Below are 26,420 nucleotides of genomic sequence, written 5' to 3'. Positions count from 1 at the left end.
CCAGTTTTAGGAGGAAAATTATTTTTCCAGACTGGATTAATGTGTTTTAACATATGCAGAATGGGAATACCTTAACTGCATATAAGGAAAGAAAAAACTGGTTGCCTTTGTCCTTTTGTGTAATTTCTTGGATTGTTGGAAGAGTTGAACTTGAAATTAAGCATCAGGATCATCGGTTGTTTCTACCCTTTAGTCATATTACTATTCCCTGACAAACTCCCCATTAAAGCTGAATCATTGTAGCTGTCTTCATTTGACTTCTGTACGTGGAAGTTCTTTGCCCACTGATATGAGAAGCTTAAAAGTTGTTTTTCTATCCTAATTTCTCAAACTTGTTCTTTCAGGAGTGATGCTAGCATTGATGTATATGGCTTTTATGTGCTCTAATTATTTCCAGTTCTCTACTAGTACACTCAAAAGTGCTAGGTTGGATAGCTGGTTTCATGTCTTAGGGTCCTGGTAAGGTAGGATTGGCACAAACTGTAAAAATAGAGAAATACAATCTTGCCTATATGTACTGGTCTTGGGGTATGTCATGGTATTTAGATCAGTCTTTAGAGAACTGTGTGAGGTGAGTAGAGGAGACATGGTCAAGTTCTTCTCCCAATAAAAGGGTGGGGGTACTCTTCCAGCCACTGACTAATACCCTTTCCCAGATGTTATATACCATGTTTGCTGATCTCGGTTTTCTTTCCCAGTTGACGCATTTTGATTCTTCTGTGTCTGTCAATACCAGCAAGTGAGCACAAACTTGGGATTCTGTAAGCGGTTTTTTGCATCCATTGGATTGATGGTGGGGGTAACCTATGGGGGCAGTGTTAAGAGTGTTACAGTGAGGTGTTACTGTGGCATAGGTGGACAGAGCAAAGGCAGTTCATGTGACTCACAGTAGCTGTTATTTTAGCTGCCTCTCCTTAACAATGTATGAAGTAGTTGCTCTGCAGTTTTACATTATAAATCCCTCTTAGATACTGCATTCAACAGTTACACAGTTAGCACTTAGTGTAAATAAATCTTAATACTTTTAAGAGGTCATGCTATATTCCCATTGCCTGTGTATAAATATGTTGTATATGAATTATTAATATTACCCTGGGGTTAGTTTCACACAGAAAATTTTTCAACTATTGAAGTCAGAATGTGTTGTATAGGTGTGTTGAACCAATTAGGTTCAGCAATGGAAAAAAAAGTTGCTACTGTGTATTCGGAAATGCAATAAATAGTGGGCATTCAGGCAGCCTAAAAGCTGGCTGACCTTGTATTCAGCATAAGGTGGTAGGGGAAAGGTTCTGTCCATTCTTTAGAAAAATACGTGAAGTTGACAAGTGTATTTGCCAAAGAAAATTGCTTATCCAAATATCAGAAATTGAAATGAAGCTCAACAAGAATTAAAACTAAATGGAAGTCAGAATAGGATCTGTGGTTTTACTTAATGTGCTTTGGTTTAATGGGACGGTAGATTATGAGAGTTGTAATTTTGATTTCCTCCATGCTGGAGACCTATACCTGTTGTACACATCTTTGTGTGCAATGTTAAGACTCAGCAGGACCAGTCTGAAAAAAGGGGGAGGAATCACAGGTCTTATCAGGCAATAAGGGAAGACAGAGTTGAAATATAGTTTGGCAAATACACAGACATTCAACAAGATGTGGTGTTCTAAGTGTTCTTCATGCATTTTGGTCTAAGTGTTCTTCATTGTTTTCTGAAAACAATGAAATCTCAAATTTTCATCCTGTTTTGGGATGAAAACATTTTAAGCTTCTTTTTCCATGTAGAGCAGTAGTTCTAAAGATTGTTTAGCTCAAACTGAGTTGTCCCTCTAGCACTTATTCTTTGATGTAGTAGGTAATGGGTCCCATGGTGACAACACTGACAATGCAAAAGTGGTTTTTTTTATGGTAAAGACAATGTTGTCTGTTGCTGAGTAAAACTCTGTTCTTGTACATTATTTTTCAGGTCCTTTTAATAACAACCACAAAAAATAATCCCCTTCCTTCACACCCCCAAACTTAGTTTTGTCGCTGTTTTAATTGCTTTCCAGTAGTTGTCTCAGTGGTGCTGCATAGAAAAAGAGTAGGGAGATTTGTTCTCTGAGGAGTTTTTCTTAGAGGTCTGGTGCCTGAGAAGGGAATAAAGGCTACAGCATTGAAAGGTCATAAAGCACTTATGCTGTATTGTCATCCCTCTGAATTTTATTTTTAACAGTCCTGCAGAAAAGAGCACCTGGAACATTTGCTGCCTCGAATCAGGATGGATACCTCTACAGGAAGTGTAATCATGTAACAGAAGGCAAGAGGTGTTTTGGATAAGGAATCAAGAGCTGCAGAGCTGGTCAGAGGATAGGAAAGGTGATGATCAAGGAATACTAGAGCTTTGGAGGTATGGATGAGGCTTTACATTCATCATCAGGGAACAAGAAAAGCAGTTTAGCTGCTGTATCCTAGATTTGAGAGGGATGCTAGCAAAGGATTTGAAAGGAATCATGGAAAGGAGGGAAGGTAATCATTCTGATGGGAGAATGAATAGGAAAGGAACTTTTATGAGGAATTTTGAAGAATATAATGTGGAAGATCTGTGCATGAAGTTTTCCCTTGGATGGAATGAACAGATTATTCTCTTACTATTTATCCATTGTATTGGAAAGGAATTGAAATGATTGTAGGGAATTTGAGACTTGAATTATGGTATTAAAAGATCTGCCTTCTTACCCTTTTCCTAAAATGAGTTTAAAGAAACTTTAAGGAGAGAGTTGAAAGTAGGGCTTCTTGATGCAATCTAGACTGGTCTAACTATGCTTCAAAAGCATGAACTTCTGTTCTGTGAAATGCTTATCAAAGCTGAGTGCTCTTGGAGGGTACATTTCTCAGGCATGAAGGGGATGCAGGTCTGTAAAGGACTTAGGGAAGACATTTTGGGCCACCATCATCTTCTCTTGGGGCCATATCTAGTATTCCTGTGTTTGTCCTGTAATCTGGGTAATGTTTCAGCTACTACAGATGGCCGGTTTCAGTGCTTAATTTTATTTTACCATTCAAATAATGATTTTTGCTTTCTAAGTTTTTTTTTTTTATTTAATTCCTAAACTAACTTTCCTTTGTATATCAAGCAATTTATGGTCACTGGGCAGATTCCTCGCAGATTCCAGATCACTATCTGAATAAAAGCAGGACTTTAAACAGAAGCAGTAGTATGATCTGATTTATATTAGACAGGTAAAAGGGAAAAAGAAAAATAAAATACTTACTCAGTAACCATACAGGAAAATTATTTCTGTCAGTGTCCCCAAAATGGCTTAGGGAAGGTGTTTAATCCTGAGATTTCAGAGTTGTTTTCTGGAGCATGAAGAATTTTAAACAGAAGTCCCCAAAATCTTTAATGCTGTGATGTTAAAAATGACATTTAAATTCACAGGGAGAATTCGTGCTTTCAAGTTGAAGAAAATTATATTCAGTAAACAAGAGTGACCACAGTCTGCAGCTTCAAACTTTGTTGCTCATTACTTTTTTTCCTGCCTTTGGGGTGATAATTTTCTACAGTGACTCTGACAGCCCAGTCAAAATGATTCATAAGGCCAATGGTGAAAAGAACTCTTTAATTTTTCTCTGGTGTAAATAATCTTTGTCATTTTTGATCTGTCCTGATTTCCTCCTTGTACTTCTTTGCATGTCTTTTCTGAGTGGTTTGAGGGTTTTTTTTATGTTAAGTGTAGGCTTCAGGATATACCTAGTTAATGAACAGAAACTTACCATTGCTTTCCACAGAGTATGGCAAAGAGGAATATAAAACAATGTGTAGCATTTGGGGTTATATAACTTGAGATTTAATTAGTAATTAACTGATCTTTAACAGGGTGCTAGAAGAGCTCACAGCTTCTCTGGTGTCTTCAATGACTTACATAAGAAGTCCTATGTTTAAAATATTTTATATTACCTATGTGTAAAAATGCTTCATGACAGTTGAGTAATAAATAGTATTAATGGTTCTTTGGCCTTTTCTTTGTAATAAAGGTGTCCCCATACTTTCGAAAACTATTCCAAATTTAAGGAAATTAAAAATTATATTCATGTATGTATGAGTAATTTTTTTAATATTTCATTTTATACATTCCAAACAGCTTGAGGAGGTTTTGAGTCCTTTGTGGGGAGTGAGAATGGCATGGAAAAGATGCTTTTGCTACAGTGAGACTGTTGTGCAACTTCATTTTGATATGCTCCATCTGTTGAGTAACTAAAACTTCAGCAGTTTTAAACCAAAATACAGTTGAGGGAATCTGTCCTCTTCACTCTGCTGTCTAATTCATGTAAATGCTACTTACTGGCTGTGCACAAACCATTGAGAAGCAGTCATTATTGGGTAGAGAATACTTAGTAAATTACAACCCCAAAAATAATTTTTGCGCTTCTGTAGAAGGAAGATACTTAACAGAGTTGCAAACTTTTGCTTTGGCTACTTTCTCCCACCAGTAATTCAGATGAACAGTTCTGGTCTCATGGTTTTCTTTTCTGTGGTAGTTTCAGTGCTGTTTGTTCCAGACCTGACGTTACAGATCTCTGTGGCCCTAATGTTTGACTTGCAATGACTTTGACTTGCCTAAAAGCTAATTCAGCCACTCTAATAAAGAGAAATAATCGCCTCTGTGAAAGTGTTAAAAGTACTTAAAGGTAACAATGTTTGGGTTGTGGTGTTGTGGTATCAAGTTCAGCCAGATATGTTTCACATAAGAAGTAATTTGTAACAGTGATTATAATTATTTTCTGTGAAGTAGGTAGAATCCCCTTGTTTCTAATGCAATGTAGTCACTGTCTTAAGTTTGATTGTAAGGTTGATACACTGATGTCTGAGTTCTACTGTGTTGTGAAGAGATCCGGTACTTACAATCCTTTGTGTGTAGAGACCTGAACTGATTGGACAATAACATTTTATTTGGGAATTTTTGTCCTAATAGTTGTCAAGTCCTCAGGTCTTTAAGCCTTGGCTGAACTTGTGACAAAAAAGTCAGAACCTAAAGCTTGTTGTATTTCAAGCAATCAAAGGGGATGAATCTGAGTAAGAAAGAGTCTAGCCTTCCTCTTCTCCCTTTTGCAGTCTTTCAAAGCACAAGGGGGATAGAAGTTATTTCATCCTGTTCTGCAGTGTTCAGAAAGGACACTAAGTGGAACACCCTTGGAGACATATGTCAGCTCCTCAAACTCCTCCTTTGATTTTTGGTTAAGTCATGTAAGATGGGAGACATCTCATCTCAGTTGTAGTCTTCTCTTTCTCTCTTTTCCCCGTCCCCTTATCCCTCCATTGTCAAAGCTCAAGGCAGCAAGGACAAGAAGGTACTTCCAGAATCAGCTTTGGGTGGGACATGGAAATTTTGGGTGGCTAAAATAAGGTAAAGTGTATTCTACTTGTAGTCCTTCTTAGTCTCTGTTCAGACTTGTAAATGGAGATAAAACCATAAATGAAGAAGAGCTGTCATGATCAAAGCATACAGGACATTGCATTGATAAGCATAAAGCAAAGATGGCAGTGCTATCAATTTTTGTTTGGGTATTTGATCTCCTGCAAAAGCCATGTAGAAACCCCTGGACATTGAAAGCATTTCCTAAGGATTCCTTTGAGCTGTTTTTTTCCTGTCTGTCTCTGGTTGCTTCCATATCTTGGGAATCCCATTGGTTTGTTAGTGCCTTCTCTAACATTAGGCATCAATCAGGTGTGGACTGGCAGGATAGTGTCTTTCAGCTCACAACAAGATCTGGTGGGAGTAGGGGAAAAGCAGTTGGTGCCTGCTGGTTCATTGCAAACAAGGCTTAGCTGAACACTGGTTACCAATTTCAGAATTTGGGAAAGCACTTATAATTGAATGTAGGCTTTTTACTTTTATGGCTCTAATTACTTTCCTTTTTTTTTTTTTTTAATACTTTCACCACTGGCAGCAGTCCTGGACTCTAACTAAAGACCAAAATCTAAATGAAGCTAATAACTAATTTGACATCTTGCTTCCTATTTCATAATTTTTTTTTTTGTCACAAAATACATAAGGCTGAAATCTTGTTTGTAGAGGAAAACAGGCAAATAATCTCAACAGTGTAAACTTCGATTCATAAATTTGAGACTTGCAACCAGACTGCTGTACAAGAAAACAGATGCCATGCAATAAATTAATACTAAGCTGAATAATAAACAAGATGTATTGTTAAAGGTCTTTAATGCAAAGAAAGTGATTTCAGACTTTCATATGCTTGTTTTCTTTCTTTGTTTAAATGAAGCCTTTGCATGTGTTTTCTTTATTGTTCTCTTTTGCGCACATTTGAGCTTTGTTGGGTTGAGGACTCAGTCTCTGGTTGGGCAGTGGTGATTAACTTACACTAAATAGGCAGCAATAATGTGATTTGAGAATGAAAAGGATTCATTTCTTTTAAACGAGGAGGGAAAAAAAGACAAGGTTGAAGGAAATAGTTTACATAATCTGTAAACTAGTTAAGGAGCTGAATATTTATGCAGGTTGAAATTGAAGCTTAGTTGCCCTCTAGGGGTTTTACATTAATACAGCATATGCTAGCTTTTGGGTGGTTTTTTCTTCTTCCAGAATAAAGGTGAGACAAGTCTTTGGAAAAAACTTGCATGCTGACAAATCTGTGGTGATAGAGGCATGTGTACATCTGCATTCAGTAAGTAAAACTCATTTAGTTCAAAACCCAGAAAATGAAGGAGAGATTTTTAGCCACATTAGGTTCTTTTAAATTTCATTGTACCAGTGGAGAATGCACTCACAACCAACCAGTCATAGCATTGAAGTCTCAACCAGGAAAGGTCCTTACTTTCAGTTCTAAGTAAACAGAAGACAAAAAGTCACAGGAGGTTGTAATGGCAGCACCAGGACCCTCTGTCAGTTTCTGCTCATGTCCCAGCTGCTGAATGCTGCTTCAAAGTCTTGTCTCCTCAGTGGCCACTGACTAATGCGCAGGGGTCTTCTGTCACTTCTGGTATTACAGCAAGTTGAGCCCTGGATATTGGTCTGTGATTGAATGTGTTAGAAATAAACTTTGTCTCCTCCTTTAGAAAGCAATTGACAAAACCAGTAGTTCTTGATTGCTTGGATAGGTGTGTGATATTTCATTGGAAATATCCTCATGCCATAGGCAGAAGTGTGACAAATGGCTTCTAAACTGGAGCTACATATACATATCCCCTTGTGTTAACTTTTAGTATCTCTTTTGCCAATGGTTTTGTAGCAGAGGCATTGTTAACATACTTATTTGAACAACTGCTAAATAAATTCATAAGAGTTTGGTTGTTTTTCTAAAAGTGGAAACCACATTATGTGATTATTTTTGCTATTTCTTTCATAACACTGTTGATGCTGTGTTACTCTAAAATGTTTTTGCATCAGAAACAACATAATTGGAGCAGGCAGAAGAGATGCACTTAAACAACCCCTTCCTGCCATACTTGAGTCCCTCTGCATACAGCATGAGAAGCACAGTGTAATCAACTTCCAGAAGGTAGAGCAGTGTCCCTGAGGCTTCAGTGTACCAAACTACACCTGGATTTGTGCCAGTAAAGTGAATGGTTTTATACAGATCTTTATGCCATTTGCCTATTAAGCTCTATGCTGCAAAACAGTTTCTCTCTTTTGAGGGGTTTTCATACCTAGTTGCTGGTGCATTTTGTTTTGCTTTGTAGATTTATCAAAGACTTGTTTGTAAATCCCCTGCCTGCCAGAATTTTATTTTATTATCTTCAAAATTACAACTTTTGCTCTGAAGAAATGTACCTGGTTTTTTTATTTAAGATATTTTACAGAAGATGAAAGATAAAATCTTATATATTTACTACCATATTTCCAGATATTGCTGAATTTTGGTACTGTGCTTTCCTGCCACATGGTTTAAAGTCATCTCTTCAGAATCATGAAATGAATAGGGTAGTCTGAAATTCTAAATGTCTCCACAGTCAATTATGCAATTTTATTTGAAAAATTGAGTTTACATACTTTATCACACTGTGGCTAACAATTGCAAAGTGTTGAGTTACTCTTCACTGTTCACTTTAGAATATGGACACAGCAGATATTTTTTTTTCCTGGAAAATTTGCAGTTTGGTTTTGTCATCATTACTAGCACTGAGTAGTACCTCATTCAGCAGGAATTCTTCCGTGGTGAAGAATTCCTGCCTCCACACCAGCCTATGGCTAGTCACTTTTGAAAAAAAAAAGACTAAACATATACTGCAAAGTAGGTAAGAGCATGATAACTGTTTTGGAGATGTTGGAACAGTGGTTGGGGATGAATTGTGGCCTGTGAACGAAAGTAACTTTCTTTTTTAATAACTGTATATATCTTTTATATTCTGTATAATGGGAATATTCTATATTCTCAAAAGACCTGAGATTTTGATCCTATTCTGTGTGGCCCATCTCACCCTCACCCTTCAGCTAGAATCCTGGAACCAGTTTCACTTTTGCTTAGAAGATATTTTGTTTCATTCAGAGGAGTGAGAACTACTATTACTGCTACCACCAGCAACCTTCGGTATTGGAGCTCTGCGTTAAATAGCTGGTTTTGGAAGTCCATTAAATTGAACTGGGGCGGGGGGAAAGGAAGAATCCCTGACACAACACTGTGTTACTGAGAGGTGGTGTCATGGTGCAATAACTGAGCAAATGCCTCCTCAGGAGTTATATAAATGCCCTGCTCTACCCCCACCCTGTGGTAGAAGGACATTACTGTTACTTCTTCCACTCCGTGAAGCTGTTTTTGAGAAAGAGGTATCTTTTGCCTTTGGAGTTCAGCTAAAGAGTCAGTCTCTGTGGGACAGAGGGAGGGGATGTTGTTTCTTTAAATCATCTGTTTTGCGAACTTCTCAGCTGTCCCTGAGTGGCTCGGCAGCTCCCGAAGGAGGCGGGAGGGTAAGCAGTGCTGAGGCTGCGCTGCACAGCTCAAGTTGGATGCACTTGTTTATGTAAAAGCAGGCAGTGACAGACAGTAGCCATGGGGGAACTTGCATTTGTTCCAGTTCTGCCTCTTCCAGCGCCTGCTATGGTAACACTTGATGTCAGGGATACTTACTGCAGGGTGGGAGGAAAATTAGATCAAGTCAGTCTTAAAGGAAGCAATTGTTTAAAAGCAGTGCAGTTTAACCAGGTGGCTGTGCTTGCTGGCATGCTTTACCTGAAGCCTTATACAGAAGATAGTGCTTGTACTTGACAAGAGCATTCCTAAAACAGGTTTCTTTAGCGGACAAACCATGTTTCACCCCAATAAATTGCTTCACAGCGATTTGCTTACTTAGCTTAAAAGGGGATAGTTTTGTAATTTCACTAGGAAGAGAAGGAGGTCTGCTTCTCTGTAAAAATTTGCCTGCATAGCCCAGCAGATTGTCTTCTTTGAGCACTTAAATCTGCCTTGACTGACAAAGTAGTTGCTGTAAAGTAAATACTTAATAGTTATGCCCTTGCTATTTCTCCTGTGTCTTCTGAGGACATAACCCTCTTGTAGACTGCTGTGCTCTGCCTGTCTTGCTTAGTCAGAAGCAGGAGGACTTGGCTTGTAGCTCTTACAGAGCTGGGTTGCTGGAATTTACTTTAAAAATATGACAGTGTACATACATAATCTGTATGACAGATTTGTGTGTGTTTGGGGTAAAATGCACACACACATATGTATGTGTGTGTCTATGCATACGTATTTCATGCATACAGAAAATGCTGACAATTCTGTATATCCAGGATGGGAGATCAGATCCATGGCACCAAAACTAACAAGTAGACATTTCTCTGTATCATCTCTGCCAAAGCTCCTTTTGCTGTTGAAGTCCAAGTTCTGTTAAAATTCTGGTGACATATATTGCTAATAAATTCTGTCTTCTACAGTATTTAATCATTTAGCAATAGTCAGGAAAGCACTGCCTGACATTTTAAGGTGTATGTTCTTTTCTGACTCTGTGGCTCTTAGGAAAACACTTTTCCTAGCCAAGCTTCATGTGTGCATTCATATCAAACTGAAAACTAACTTTAGTCTTTCCAGTCCTTGTCCCCGAAATGGCATATGGTCAGATCTCATGTGTGCAGGGCATAGAATGAGCAGAGCTTACCTGTCCTTGTCCTAATGGCAGAACTAAATGCTCCTGAAAATATCTTGAGATTGCATGTGTATATTATTTTCAGAACTCTTTTTTTTAACTCTTAATTACTTTAATCTGGCATATTTTTGTTAACACTTTTAAGTGTTTGTCTGGGTTTTGTTAGTTGAACTGATTGGGTTGGCTTGAATTACTATGTTTGGCTGTGTTCCTCAGCTTGTTTTATGTGTTTTTCTTAAACAAAACAATTCTTCTCTTTCTTAAACTTTGCTTTTCAGTTCCATTCTCTTGTTTCTTGGTGCTTATTATAAAATAAATTATTGGAAAGAAAAGATCCAGCGATCTGCTGTGGATAGGGGTAGTTTATTTGGGGCAGATGGAAGCGCTTCTCTGCTGTTGCTTGAGGTTTCTGGTTATGCCTTTTAGAAACAACCACAATTCTTAGTCTGGATGGTAGCAAATTTTGAATTTCAGACCATGTGTAGTGAGTCTGGTGAGAGAGGTTGCCCCAGCACAAGCCTCCATATCGCATGGGAATGGGACTGTATCTTCATTGTTTGTGGCTTTCGTGATGTGCTCGTCATTTCTTAATGGTAGTTTCCTGAGATCCTCATTTTTTCCCCACAAATTCTGTCTTTAATGATTGTTGGGTTTTAAAACAAGAGAAACCCTGCCAATATTTCTGCAATAAAAAGATCAGCAGCTGAGCAATGACTCCTGATTTGAATTAACTGATGTTGGAGGATCCCTATGTGCCTTACATGAGTTTTCAGAACTACTGTGGTATTATGGTTTTAAAAAAATCCTATATATTTCTTTTATAATTTTTGAAACAGAATGTTTAAATAAGCCATTGGTTTTAAAATATTGATTTTAAAAGCCCACTGTAATCAGTTGACCTAACCTAGATCCTTGTAATATCAATGTATGTAGGACATGAAAACTTTGGAGACTCTTGTTCCTAAGGGTAGGTGGCATTTACAGAGTGAGTAACTGGATGTTCTGAAAAAAACTCCAACCAACTCTCAAACATTTTTGATCTGTGTGGAGTGTCGCTGCTGCCTACTGCTCTGACCTGTTTCTGTATCCAGCCGAGAGATACTTTGAGGCCAGTTAATTTTTGTGGCAGGATTTTGAAAACCTGCTAATGAAAAAAGCACGCATGGTATGAAACAAATAACTACAATTGCAGTAGTTGGGAGTTTAGCAGGACTTGAGTGGGCCAGGGCAGAATAATGTCCAAGGAATACCTGGCATATACCTTTCTGGTTTCAAGAGGTTTTTCCCCTCTTTCTTCCTCTTCTTTTGGATGCTTGTCCATTTAGACCCACCATGTAAGGCATCCTAAGGGTTTTGAAAGAGAGCTGAGAGAACTTCATGCACCAAGGTATAAGCCAAGTTTACAGGTTGGGATTAGGAAGAAGCTTCACTTGAGAAGATGTTTTTCCGTAATGTAGACTTTGACGCATCTTCTTAAAGCAGCTGTTACTGACTTCTGAGAAAGATGGTATGCAGGACAAATAGGCCCTTTGATTCAGTATTTTATTTTCTCATCTCTTAATGTCCCCTAAAGCAAAGTCTTCAGATTTGTTTTTAGGATATTGATGTGTTCTTATTCCCAAAGCATTGTGTTTAGACAAACAGATTCTAGGGTTTTTTTGGGAAGCATTCTTCCTCTGCAGATCACAGTTGTGTTGTTTGCCTTCCTGATGATTCTCTCCTGCTGTATGTTCACCTCAGTCACGAGATGAGGGAGGCTTCTGTATTTTATTCTGGAGTGCCAGAGATGCTGTGGTCTGCTGGGGGATCCTCTGTTTGCACTCTGTACTTTAAGATAAATCTGCTTTTCTGTGCTGAGAAAAGATTGGCCAGGAGGATGAATATCCCTTCCTTAAAATTGCTGATTTCTTAGGATTCACTGCTCCCCTGTCCTGTATTGTGTGCTAGTATGTATTGATCATCTCTCCTAGGACAGATGTCTCCAGCTACAAAAGCTGAAATGGAGCAGATTCTGGGGGGCTGGTGATGAGCAGGAAAATGGAAAGTATATGATTTTTATGTTATAGTAAATGAATGTTTGTGGAGACAAAGTATTTGATCTGATAACAGATGATCACTTGAAAGAATCAAGGTTATTTTATGTCAATTTTCTGTTTGCCCTATATAAGATGCATTTAATTATTTCATGCTATCTCCTTCTATTCAAATTAATCTGTCTTATATATATTGTTGCTCAAATTAGAATAATTCTTTAATCAGCTGTGTTATGCATGCCATAGTAGGCCAGAATAGGAAAGCTACTCCTAGCATACTGAGGATGCATGTATTTTATTTGTTGTTGTAATTTAAAAGTAAAATCAGAAATATTGATTTCTACTTGACTGGAGAGATGATTTAGTTTGAATATCAGACTGATCTTAATCAGGTGAGAATTAATTGAGTTGGAGGTATTAGATATTCAGTGATGTTAACTGAACCATGATCAATCTACAGAGAAGCTTTCTTTTGTACTGTGTTGGAAATATCAAATAGCTCGTACTCTACAATGTAAAACAATCTCTTCATGTTCATGCTGCTACTTCCTCTGACTCATTAAATGCACCAGTAATCTGTGCATACTGAGTAATCTTCAAAGTAACAAGGTAATGAATCATAATTTAATACAAAATTAAAAGCATAATAGCTACCCTTAAAAATGTTGCTGGTAATGTTTGGATAATTTAATGTTTTTAATACACATTTTACAAATGTAGGTTTTAAAATTTTGCCATTGTTTGCATTTTAAAGAGACCTGTTTCCTCCTCCTATCACCCCCAAATCCCCATTGTCATTTGGGCATCTTTTCTCCACTCAGTGGTACAGCCCAAAGAATGATCTCAAACAGTGGACAAAACGATATATTTTTAAATTTTTTAAAAATTTTTTTTTCTTTTTTGGTAGAGGGAGAAAACCTACCCCAGAATAAGCCTGGTCTGGATCATGATGCAAGCTGATTTGTTTTTTGGGTTTTTTTTTATTTTAAGAGTGTGATAGCAGTATCATAAGTGTTGAGAAAATATAAATGGTGAGATAACACCTCTGTAGGACTTTCTCTTAAGTAGTAAAATTGTAAAGCCTTTAAAAAAACGAGAGTCAGACCTGAGAGGATCAATTTATCTTGATAATGGGGAATATTTCATTTATTTTGTGTACAAGCACATCTGCAAAATGGATGCACACTTATAATTGATAAAACTACAATTCCAGTATTATGTGAAATGCACAACACTTCACAATATGAGGCAATACAAAAGTGCCAAGTATTTTTATAATCTGAATGTGCAAAAAATGAACTTTCAGAAATAGCCTTCACGCTACAAACAATTCATACATTGAAAATAATAAGGATGAATCTTTGGTGTTATATCAACACAGCTTCCATGCAGTTGCTTGTCTGGAGATACGTCCTGCTTTTTATTCTTCTCTTACTTTACACATGGAAAGACTTTGATATTTGCAGGAAGAAATAATTAACTATCTAATATTATTATATTTTTTAAAAAGTCCTTTAGAAGTCTGCTACAAATATAATCTGATGCTGGTTATTCATCTTTATTAAATTGCAAAATAACGCCCACAACTTTCAGTTTGTTTTTAAGCTTGGGGCAGGACATAACAGGTTTTTTTTCATGAAGTCTGTCCTTCACATACACATAACTGAAACTTCAGCAGTCCAGCACACCTATTTCACCATTTTATTTTGAATGCAGCACAGTGTTGGGTGTGGGATGGTATTGTAGGGTACATAAAGAACCCTTCCATCATAACTGTGATGCCTTGTTTTTGTTGTCCACTGGTTGTGGTCCTGCAGACATTGAGACTAACAGTGTTGAATTTAACCTTCTCTGTTTTAATGATATGGAAGAAAATTATCCTCTTTATTCTGCAGAGCTCTGCTTGTGTCTTATGCTAGATGTTGATTTGTCCCTTTGACTCAAAATCCTACAAGTTTTTTATTTTTGTTGTATGGAGCAAATATTTCTTGAACCTATGAATATGTTCTAAAGTTAAAATGGGCAGGACCTTGGCTTTTTATCTACTTTTTTAAATGTCCCAGGACATCTGTTGGTGGACCCCCACCAACTTTGTTGTAGCTTTCTGGTAATGTATCTGATCTTTTAAAATTAATACTTTAGTGTGTATTGTATAGGCCTGTCTGACTGCTTGAATAGACAGGGAAATAATATGTCCAGTCTTTATTCTGTGATAAGTGAACTGTTAACCAGTTTCACTTCAGTTTCCATCTGCTTCTCATATTATCTTGTCATAAAGTCATAAAACAGAGTTAGGGAAAAAGCAATTAGAAACACTAAGGAAAAACATTCTTCTTAGATACTGTTTCTTTTAAGCAAAGACTAGTGTTGACTGTAAAGATCTTTGTAAACAAAGTGATATTTACTGTGACAACCTTTCAGCTAATTATCAAAGAAACCTTAAAAAGAGTGCTCTGTAACTTAAAGAAGTTTTTAATCAACCATCAAATATTCTAAGTTGGGCATTGAAAACTAATTCTTCATACCTCCAACATAATTTGTATAATTCTCTATCTGAAGGAAATTACAGAAAGACTTGTAATATGATTTTTATTAAAAAAATGCATGTCTGCACAGCTTTATAGATAAATTAAGGCAGCTTTCAAAAGCTTTTTTTACTGTTCTGTGACTTTACATACATCAGAATCTAATTTCTCCTCATTCTTTGGGTTGTGCTTTCTCAGGTGGGTAACTTGGGATAGGAAGACCCAGTGAAATCCAGCTCTTGGATCCAGGGCAGATCTGGAGGTGCCAGAGACCAAACTCAGCAGCTTTCCTGAGCTGCTCAGGGCCAGAGATGCTCCCTGCTGAAGAGTCAGTCCTTGGAAGGACTCATTCTTCTCTGGCCTCAGCCAAAAAGCCCTCCTGTCTGTCCCTAAAAATGTGGTCTTCCCATCATAGGCAGATCCTCTGCACATGCCAGCATGCTGTAGTGAGCAGGTGAGAACTGGCAAAACTGAACTGCTCTGTATTCAGACATGGCTTTTCGGCTTTTGTTCAGTTGACAGCCAACCTCTTTCTTGGCAAGGATACATTTTGGCCTTGCATATTTGGTTGATTTAGAAAAGGTTCTAAAATGCAGGCTTGCTTTAGCAGTTAAAATCCCTTTATGTGTGGCTGTAATGGACAAAATGTAATGAGACTTAAATTCTCCAAACTGTGACCAAAACTCATTTTGGATTTGCCGTGCAACAAAAATGCAAAGCTTTCTTCACAAGAGATAAAGAAGAAATCCGGCCTCAGAAAGAAATCAGTGATGAGCTGTTCAGTGAAGTCTTCCTGAGCTGTAGCCTCAAGAAGAGATCTTTGCTCTGTGTGCATCCCCTTAGACAGAGCCTGTGGCACAGAGAGGAGCCTGTGGGGTAACCTATGTCAGATATGATGTCATGAACCATGACTGCTGCAGGTGAAAGGGGTCTGTAGCCAGTTTCCGTGGTAACTGGTAGGCACCTGCAGCTTGTTGACGCAGTAGTGGATCTGTCCTTGTCTGTGCACAGAGCATTCAGTGATGGACATATGTAGCTGTCCTAGAAAAGCCTTGGCAAAGGCTTGATTTGATGGAGGGCAAGCCTCCTTGCCCTTTCTACAAAGCATTTTTGCATCTGTTGTGTTGAGCTCTGATCCTCAGTTTGTTTGGCTTGTATTTGGAAATATTTGGGATAACTTCTATTGTTTGAAACATGACTTTCTTTTATGTTACAGTTCACAATGAATTTGCAGACTGGCCCAAAGTTACCTCTTGTATTGCTGCTGCTTAAGGTTTTGTTTTGGTAGCTTGCTGCTTGCAGCAAGAAAGAAGACATATCAGCCCATGAACTTCAAAAGTCATGGAAAGCCATTTCCTGAAGTTGTAAAGATAGTATCATACACAAGATTATGAAAAGCACAATTCTGTTTTTTCTATAATGTGCAGTTCATCAGGAAGAAGATTTGTTTGGATTCTTTAGTGTTCTGATTACCCCTCATAGCTGCTAAAATGTTAAATTACAATAAGTTTGTAATCATCTGCTCCTGTGGTGTCTTATGATGCATCCTGAAAATTCGGTCAACAATGCAGGTACTGCCCGAGTGAAGAATGAGTAAGGCTCGTCAGAATTAATTCTCCATGTCTGACATTAATTTAAGATATCTGGAACTACTGAGCACTATTTCTGACATTATTCTCCAAACCAGTAGTTTAAACACTGTTTGTGCTGCTCAACATTGACACATTTCATTTCACACAAGAGTCACAGAATCATAGAATAAACTAAGTTGGACCCATCAGGATCATCAAGTCCAACTCCTGGCCTATGCAGAACATGCCAGTCATACCATGTGCCAGAGACCATTGTTGAAATGTTTCCTGAACTCAGGCAGGTTTGGTGCTATGACCACTTCCCTGGGGAGCCTGTTCCAGTGTCCAGCCACCCTCTGGGTGGGTATCTTTTCCTGATCTGATAGGCAGCCTAAACCACCCCTGACCTAGCTTCATGCCGTTTCCTTGAGTCCTGTCACTGGTTAGGAGAGTGAAGAGATTGGTACTTGCGCCTCTGTGAGCAAGACAGAGCACAATTAAAAATAAAAAAAATATTCTCCAGACTCCTGGAAGGTTTCTGGTAAGTGTCTATAACTAAACCTGTCTTGCAGTCCTTACATCACTGCCCAACAGAAGAGATGGAAAATCAAGTTTTGTGTGTTTGTATAATGATGCCTAATAAACTTTAACCTTCTTTCTTCCTTTTTGTTGTTAAGCATCAGTAATGTTAAAGCTAAACAGCTGGAAGCAGTTTTATCACTTTGCAACAGTGCCTGGCCATGTACCACAGGCAGGGCTTTCTGAAGCCAGGGAATGCTGGCAATTGCAGTTCAGGCTTTTTTTGTTCACTGGGACATCACGCCTTTAACCAATCAAGACTGGTGAGCTAACAAGTGAGAGGGACCTCCTGTTGTCTTCAGTGGTTTTTTACTTCACAGCTTCCAGAAGAAATGATTACTGCTACAAAAAAAACGCCAACCCAAAACCTCAACACAGCACTTAAAGAAGTGCCTGTAGAGACTATAAATCAAACTGGTCACTAGGCAGACCATAAGCTTTCAAAAGCTTTGGATATTTTTCCCAGAAATAAACAAAGGTCATTTTCTCAGGAAAAAAAAAAAAAGTACTAATAGGTATGATTTTTCTGAGATGCTGATGTAGGAACAGTCAGTATAGGAAAGAACAGTCCAGGAAAGAACAGAAGAAATGTCAGATTCACCTTTGAAAACCATAGAAATATTCTGATAACCTAGTAATACATTTGCCTTGTTCTGAGTTTAAACTGCTTAGTAAACTTGAGCTGTCTAGGTTTTCCTCAAAGCTATGCTTGTGCATTTGGATGATTTTAAGTCTAAAGCACATAGATCTTAGAAACTGGGTGTGGTTGTTAATAGGTACAGTATCTTCCCAGCTGGTAATTAACTGGTTAATTTAAACCCATTTTCTGTAGACTTTCATCTGGTTTTCATGTCGGCTGGGGTGGAGTTGCCAGTGTGTAAGGCTGGGTGCTGTGTTGGAGGAGGTTTTTAGGTTCATCGATAAACAGTATGTTTGAAGTAGGTAAGAAGTCAGTTCTTCATAAAGTTTGGCAGTATAAGGACACTTAAATCTGTCATCAATACTTTCAGCAAACACTACCTTGTCTTGTAAATTATTTTAGTGAAAGCCTAATTAATAATATCTGTGGACAAGCAGATTAATCTCACCTAGGGATTGCTTGCAGCTGTTGGACCACTTTCTCAAAATCTTACTAGTAGTGTCCACTAGAAGGTGGATTTTGTTCCACTGAGGCCGACAATTGCTTAATGCCCATTTCAGCGGGCATCTGGGACAGGAGTGCTGCCTTTATAGGTGCAAATCTCTGCTTTCTTGTTTATTTAAGTCTTGATGTAACTATAAACTGAGCATAGGTGATTTACCTGTTGTATGCTGTAGTACCATTAAGTTTGGATGTTACTAGATCAGCTGCAAATTTTGCTAAGTATGTGCGAGAAAATAACAAGTTCTGTATGCCCTAAATTTGCTGGATATTAAATCACTATTAGGAAAACCTTAGAGGAGGAGAAATAGATGGAATTCTGGAAGGGGATGCAGTAGGGGGGAACTTTGTTCTTGTTCTGGCTCCTGGTTGATCTTGGACACATGGCTTTCTCTCTCTCTGTCTCTTTCTCTCTTTTCCATCTATCTACTAAATGTAGCCTACTACATCTTAGAACAGGACAGCCAATTCTTATCTAGAGTTATTATTCAGTGAAACATCTGTACAGGGTGCTGGTAACAATGAGGCACAATTTTAGTTACTCCCAGATAAATCCCATGTCCTTAGCCATGATTTTGCTATTCTGTTTAGTATCTCACTGGCTTGTTTTTAAGTCTTAAGGTCCTTAAAACAGACCAGGTACTTTAACTTCGTTGAGCAACTTCATTGTTCTTAACTGCCAGAGATGTAGGTGATAGTCCTGAGTAGAGCATGTGAAAAGCAGGCACATGAATCATGGATTGGCTGCAAGAATAACTTCAGAAATGGTATTAGCAACAGCACTATGTGTGTAAATGTGCTACATGATGAGGGGAGAATCCCAGTTAAAGTGTTGTTGCAGAACAAGTGACAAAGACCTTGCAAACAGTATATGAGAATCTAGGCCAACTATGGTTATATTAATAATAAATCAGATCTGGTCTGCTACCTTCTCCATATAGGGTTTTTTCACCTATTGTCATTTCTCTAACTTCAGTTTTGTTTGTCTTGGTTTTTCCCCCCAGCATTTACCAAATGCTGTCAAGAAACTGGTATTCTGATGGTGGTGAAGTGTCGGCAGGAGAACACAGCACTGAAGGACTGTCTGGTTGGCTAGTAAGTCCCTCATGAGTTCTAGCTGGGCTTTTGTGCATGGCCTGGACTAATCTAGAAATGTGAACTATTCTGGAAAGGGCTGTGCAGGGTTAGGGACTTGGATGTATTTTCTGAAAATGGTATCTTTGATTTATTAAAACCATGCTGGTCAGGGCTCTAACTGACAAGATTTTATTTACCATATGAATATATGGCTACAGAGATTCTCTTCTTGATTCATCTGCGGACAGATTTCAGCCCAGAGGATCTGCAGCCCTTTATTTGTTCTGGTGCATCACAGATGTGGGGATAGGGGCACACAGTGAAGCTTCTGTTAGACAGGATAAGTTGGTTTTCATTTTGCTTCTGTTTTTTAAGATTTAGTCTGTCTTGAAAGTGTCCTGCTATTGTGAACAGCAGGAGCAGTGGGAAATTGTTATATATGAGAGGTCAACTCAATGCCATGGTGGATTGAAACATCTTTTTTGGAAGTCCTAATTTAACCCCAGTGCCATTAGGCTGAAGTGTTAGATTCTTGAATTTCCCAGGGTGAGGGCTGCAAATTTTTTGAGTTTGACTGGGAGGAAAAAGGAGGTTGGTTTGATTTTTATTGTGTCCTGCTCTCTTAAACCAGCGATTTAGATTAAAAATAAATGCCTTTGAACTAGTGACAGTTATTCTCAACTATTTAGGAATTGATGAAAAAAACATGTGCAGCCAGGCAAGAATTTAGACCTAACTGCAGTTAACCCTCTGGAGTTACTCAGTTTTGTCTGTTCCTTCACCTTTAATTTTTTCTTAAACTAATTGCTTCTGACAAAAAAAAGGTTTATAGTGTTAATAGTTATACATCAAAAACTATGAGAGAAAGGAATTTAATGTAATGATCAAGGACCTCTGTATCTACTGTTAAACACATACACTTGAACCTATTCAATAGTTACTTGGATGCATTAAAAAAATAAGACAACTCCAGGAGCTTCCCATGCTGAGGAGGGTAACTGCAAATTAATTCTTACTCTGAACATAAATACCAAATGTCTTTCCCTTTCTCTGCCTTTACTCTTGGTGCCTTCACTGCAGAGGCTCGAAAAGGACTGTGCTTTAAAAGAGAACAGTATCATGACAGATACCTCTTTTCATAAAGTACCTAAGTGTTAAAGTTATTTTACTGTTACAGGCAGACAAGTTTTCTTTGGGCATGAAAGGAAGATGAGTTATGCGTAGTACTCGTGCAATATCTGTTCAGTATTCCAAGATGAATAACAATATGTATCTTTCTGTCTTGTAGCTATTCTGATCCATCATTCTATGAAGAATGCAAAGCAGAATATTTGAAGCAAAGAGAAGAATACAGAGCAACTGGAATTAAGAAAAAAAGACAGAAGTTTACTCCTCATGTGTGATTAAAACTTAAAATGAACTTTTTTTATATGCAATTTGGAATTAACTTGATTTAAACAGACTTAAATTGTCTGTTCCACTCTGTGTGGAGTTTAACTGAAATACACAAAATGAGATGAATGGAGAATAAAATAATGTCTGAAATAAAGAGTCAATTTTAAAATTTTTCATAATTAAAGATCTAGAGCATGCTGTCAGGGTTTGCAAGAGAGGCTGCAAAGGTATGTTCCTGTACCTGGACTTGAGATTTTGATACCAGTGTACAATTTGGAGTTTGCAATTCCAGAATGTCCATTTGGAATTTAAAGCCTGTATCTAGCTACATGAGCCAGGCTAGATAAAAACTTAAGTGTGAATAATTTAAATTGTATTAATTGATCACAGATTGGGTATACACTGAAGTTGGCCTATTAGTCATCACCTGAAGCTGACTGTGTATGGAGATGCACTTAACTTGAAGAAAAGGGTGGCAAATGCAGAAGAGCTACACAGACCAATGTGAATTACCCTTTTCATCAAAATGTTGTCAGATGAGAGCCTGGTAGTACTTGTGCCTGCACTGTAACTCATTTTTACATCTACAATGTGATCACTTTAAAGCCTATACTGTTGGAAGGGATGGATGACTTGTGCTTGTGCATGGCCCAGACTGGCCATTTAAACTCTAGAGGAGAAAGTAATCTCATCCAGCCCTTCCTTGAGAACAGGGAAGAAGCTGCCATGCTTTAGGACTGAATGAATGACCACACTTGCAAAATTATTTCAAGAAGGGGTGAGTAAACAACTAAACCACGCATGGAAGATGCAGATCCCCTGTTGCAGGAACTAAGCACATTCCTAATTTAAAAAGCACACAAATGATCTTTTGTGTATTGGTACTTAAAGCTGCTTAACTGTAGAATTCTCAAATGCTTAAATTGCTTCACTAAAGATACTAAAGTATATAAAGTATCATCCAAGCATTCTGAAATAAAACTAAATTCTTTAAAAGCAAGAAAAAGCTGTACTTAAACTTGGTAACCTTAATGCCCTGATTAAAGAAGAAAAAAAAATAATTTTCTGAGTAAGGAGTAGGATTTGATCCTTTCCATTAAAAGAGGCAACGTTTTAGTTGTTTATTTTAATACTGTTTCACCACAAACAGCATTCCACTATTCAAGGAGGAAACTGACGCGTGTATATGAAGGACTTAATGCTGCAGGTTAGTAATTGCCCTTTATTCTGTGCATTTTACTGGAATAATCATTAATAACGTTGCTTCAGCAGATTGGGTGGAGGACTGTACTTGTGAGTGACAAACTGAAAATATGTGTAGCATTCTGCCTTGTTAGGCAAACTTAAGCAGCACTCAGCTCTAAAGCTAACCATTTTGAAATAGCTTATGTGGAACAGGGTCCTACACATCGTCTCAGCTTCTTAGCATTTTGGAAAACAAAAATATTCCTTATTAACTGTTTTGCTGTATGTATTTTAAAAGGGAGGAAATTTAAGGTAGATAGTGACACGTTTTTAATGACAGTTATGGTTCTTTTGTCCCACTATGAAAATCTGCTATATTTTCAACCTCTAGAAAGCCAGCCTAGGTGTTTGAAAGTGTTGGCAAAAGCCCTTCCCCAGAGGTTTGGGGTGGGAGTGAGCATTCTCTTAGGGGCAGTGCTGGGTACTGCTGGTGGTGTGTGTCTGCCCTGAGGGCTCACCTAGGTCATACTCAGCTATGACTCAGACCTGAGTCAGACAACAGCACCAGCAATGGAGGTCTCCTTTCCTGGCTCAGCAGAAATTGTGTGCAGCAGGTGAGGGGAGCCCCCAGTGCAGTGACAAGGACTGCAGGGGGGGAATGGATGTGTGAAATGGAACAAGCTCAGGTGAACCTGCAGGTATCACTCCCCACCCTTTGATAGAGGCTGTATGTGAACAGCAGCCACAACTCACATCTGCACTGATGTCACACCTGAAATTCATGTACTGAATGGTGCTGTCAGCCATTTGTTTCTCTTCCTTCATCTAGATTGTTTGGGCTCCTCTGTTTACTCTGGTATGCACTTAGAGCAGGGATTGACCTTTGGATCATGCATCAGCTTCCTCTGTAATACAACTCTGTGTATTAATGTCATGTTCCCTAGCTTTGAATTCTTGGTTTCACACCTTTCATTTTCCTGTATCTTGTGCATATCCTATACTTGAATTGCATTTACATCTTTTATTTAAAGTTTAAATGAAAGATTGAGTACCATGACATGACAAACTCATACCACTGCATTACTTTCAGTTTTGGTTTTGTCTCAGCTATAAACTCTCCTTCCTACTCAGGTTACCTGGAGACAGCCCTGGATTCTAATCAGTGTAAGGCAACACAGCACAAGGGCCTATCTGTCCTCTTCAGAGTACTTGGCAGGCACCCAAGACACTCCCATTTTTCACTGGAAGCACTTTCTGGATGTATTAAAGGTCTCTTCAAACTCCTGAGGGGGGGCCCCTACAAATGGAACATCTGAGAGGAAAGAGGGAGAAGGTGTCATATACTTATTTAAAACTTTGCCTTCAGAGAGTAAAACTGAAACTTGGTGGGAAGATGAAGGGCAGTGTGTAATGCACAGGGTTTTCAAAGGGCAGTAGAACAGCCACTGCAGTCTGAGATATCACCTAGAAATAAGGCTGCAAGCCAGAAACCCATTCAGCTCTCCACATTTAGTACAGCCATACTCCACCTCAGATAATTTCTGCAAGTAATTCCGACATCCTTTTTACTCTGCTGATAAAAAAATGGTCAGATAAACTTGCAATGAAGGTTTCCACCTAGTTAAAAATTGGTTCAGTAACAGTAAGTACCTGGGTGCTTCTGGCATGCTTCCTCCCTTGATCAAACAGCCATACTCAAATATGATCATCTTACCACTTTAATTACTGTATCTTAATGTTTGACTTGCTCTCTTCTATCTTAAAATACAATTAAATTAATTGTGTTGGACAGTTACTGCATAGGATGAGGTTTTTTTAATGGTTCAACTGCAACTCAGTTAAAATTAGTATTTCTGCTTTACTGCTAGTCATAAAAAAAAAATCCTTTCATCAGCTGCCCTATGTTCATACAATTGCAACTAGTAACACTATTCTCCCTAAAGAAAGGATCAAAAAGCCTGACTACTCAAAATCTCAAAAAATAATTAAAAAAAATAAAATCAAGCCCTCATATGGCCTTTTTTATACTCAAACACAAAGTACATAGAGAACCTGTCTGGAGATCAGAACACAACAGGTGTCAATCAGGTACCAGAGCTCTTCACTCTTTACAGCATCATTGAAGCTACAGGTGTCTCAGCACAGGTATGTCAAAGTCTGAATTTTCTTCTAAAATGAACTTGCAGCAATCTGCTTTATCCCACCAGTATAGATCATGTGGTACTTACACGGGCCTGTGTTTCATTACTTGGAATGAGTATTGTTTTACTGTAAATCCACCATATGTCTTGTGCTGCTCTTGTCTTTTTCCAGCTGTAAAAATTGGACAGAGCATCACAGCTAATTTGGGGGTTTTCTTTCTTCAACATGGCTAGTTCACATGTGAGAAAAACTGATCAGCTGTACACTACAAAACTGACAGAGAAACTTAAAGCCATCAGATTTTAAAAATACTTAAAATTAACCAAACAGTGCAAAGTAGAAAGTTCATCCAACTCACCAAATACCCAAATGCATATTCATCAGGTTGCCATTTGCTCATTTAAATGTGCAAAGCAACAACCTCCTCCTGCCCCAAAAGCTGGCTTTCATTTCTGTTAAATTGAGTTAATACTTTCTTAAATTAAAAATTGTCAAATTGGTGGAGGTTTTTAAAATGTTCAAAGTTTACATTCAAGTTAAAATTTTCTTGGGGTCATTCAACAAAATTGTTTGAGATCTTTGGTCCTTACTATATGTAATTTTACAGTTTTATGTAATACATGCACACTAACACCAGGACCCCGTTACTACAACTACTTCTCCATGTAATTTGCTGTCACTGATGAAAAGATTTCACTTCTGAAAATGGAAAAAGCACTGTAAGCCACTAGTGGCATGGATTTAAAAGACTTTTCCATCTCCAGTCAAAATCTGATTGTTAGCTTTGGACCAACAGATGCTTCACAAGCCAGCGAGCTCCCAAGTGACTCCAAATCTGGGGACTTCCTTTTCAAATGTTACAGCTTGGACATGGCAATGAGTGATTGGATTGGAAATGCTGCCTGCAGCAAGGTCTCTGGCATCAGTCCCTCTTCTCCCCAGTCAGCAGCAGTGCTCCTGAAGTCCCTCTCAGCAAACATTGCTGCTCCCTTCTCCAGCAGGGGAAGGAGCACAGAATATAAACCAAGAGTCAAATGCAAAACGTGGAAATTCTCAGGCTCTGCACAGAAAATCTTAATTTCACGCAGGACAGAACAGGCTGACTGGGAACCTGTAGTCAAAGCACCATAGCTTTAAGGCAACTAAATCCTTCAGGTTTCAACTGAGGAGGATGCTTCTCCCAGAATATGCTACAGCAGATGGCTGGTGTTTTACCTTGAGTCAAAGTGATGAACCTCAAATCTAATTGTTTGTATTTGGAATAACATTTATACACAATAAAGGAATTAAAATGTCAGTAAAAAATTTTGTGCCAAATAAGAAAATGAGATTTGTTAGTGAAACAAATTTCAAACAAAAATAAATTTATTTAGTATCTTACACAGTCGAATTCCTTCATTGCACAAATCATGTAATGCCTGTTGAATGTTACATTCCTTAATAAAAAACCTCTGTAATGTTGAGGTGAGGTGCCCCAAAAGTAAGCTACATTAGAACTAGGTACCATATAGCTTATGCAGCCACATGAGAAATGTTTTCTTTGTTATTACATAGGTAGTTGGTTCTATCAGCTAAAGCCTAGTGACTTGGATTTGTTTTATGCATATTGGATTTTGTTCTATTACTTTCCAAGAGATTGTACTCCCCTGAGTAAGCTGTGTTCATTGGTCAGAATAAATTCCAGCATCTGACACCATTTCCATTAATCACAGACAAGCCAGTATACGTGAGCAAGATAATAGAAAGGTAAAAACAATATCTGGTGAATGGGAAACACTGTTTATGTATGCTGTTTGAACTACAGGAGAAGCTATCTGGAAGGCATTTTTTTGCCTTTGATAGACAAAGTGAAAGATGGGCTCTGTCTGAAGTACTTACTGTGCAGGGGAGAGTGTCTGGAGCCACACAGGTCACGTAGCACCCTCACAACATTTCTATAGCCCATCATTACTGTGGCTGTGCTACAGCCAGAGCTTCCCCATGTATTTGCAAGCAATCTAAAGATAATTTGCTACTAAACAGCTGTGAAATTAATTTTTATTAATTTGATGGATCTGTGAAGCTGAATACTTCATCCACCCACACATCTGTAAATAGCATATTCAATATTAAATATCTTTCTGCCCATTATAAATTAGGCATCATGACTCTAAAATACAATGCATTTTTCTTCAACTTTTTGAGCAGTCAAGACATTTCACTTAACCCTGTTGTATTAAGCCAGATATGACGCAGAGAAGTTTACAAACAAACAAACAAACGGCATAAATTATATTTGTCTAGAAACAGTTCGTGGCCTTAAGAGGGGAAAAAAAAAACCAAAAAAAAGAAAAAGTAGTGCCTAGACACCCATAATCTATAAAGCAGGTAGTTGGAATTCCAGTAGCTCTGGTTCTCAGTGGCATACTAAAGATACCACAAAAATACTTAGTTTTGTATATCAACAGTGCCACACCACTAAGTCTGATTAAATTAAGGCTTTGCTTCTTTAACAAAAGAAAAGTTAGTAGCCTTATTCACAGGAATAAAGAGTCAGAGTTGTGGTGCTGTGCAAAGGAGGCACAATATGGAAAACTGCACTGTGAGCATGCTGGGTCTGTAGCTGTGCAGTTACAGCAGCTTCCTTCAGCAGGAACTGAGGGAAACAGGCTGAACCTCCAGGATTCACAGTGGTCAGCAGCATTACTTACAGTCCTTCACAAT

The 26,420-nt window shown here is 38.1% G+C and overlaps 1 protein-coding gene across 1 annotated transcript in view; it reads left to right on the top strand.

The window, feature by feature from the left end:
• CMC1 (C-X9-C motif containing 1) overlaps positions 1–25,972 on the top strand; it is a 46,580-nt gene extending 20,608 nt beyond the window's left edge. The window contains exons 3-4 of the mRNA XM_056483158.1: positions 18,923–19,013; positions 20,284–25,972. Of these exons, the coding sequence (XP_056339133.1) occupies positions 18,923–19,013; positions 20,284–20,398 (206 nt within the window). The 3' untranslated portion in view covers positions 20,399–25,972. The remainder of the gene's footprint in view (positions 1–18,922; positions 19,014–20,283) is intronic.
• The last annotated feature ends 448 nt before the right edge of the window (positions 25,973–26,420 follow it).

Source organism: Oenanthe melanoleuca, chromosome 2 (assembly GCF_029582105.1).
Source record: "Oenanthe melanoleuca isolate GR-GAL-2019-014 chromosome 2, OMel1.0, whole genome shotgun sequence".
NCBI lineage: Eukaryota > Metazoa > Chordata > Aves > Passeriformes > Muscicapidae > Oenanthe > Oenanthe melanoleuca.
This window is presented reverse-complemented; position numbering and strand designations above follow the sequence as displayed.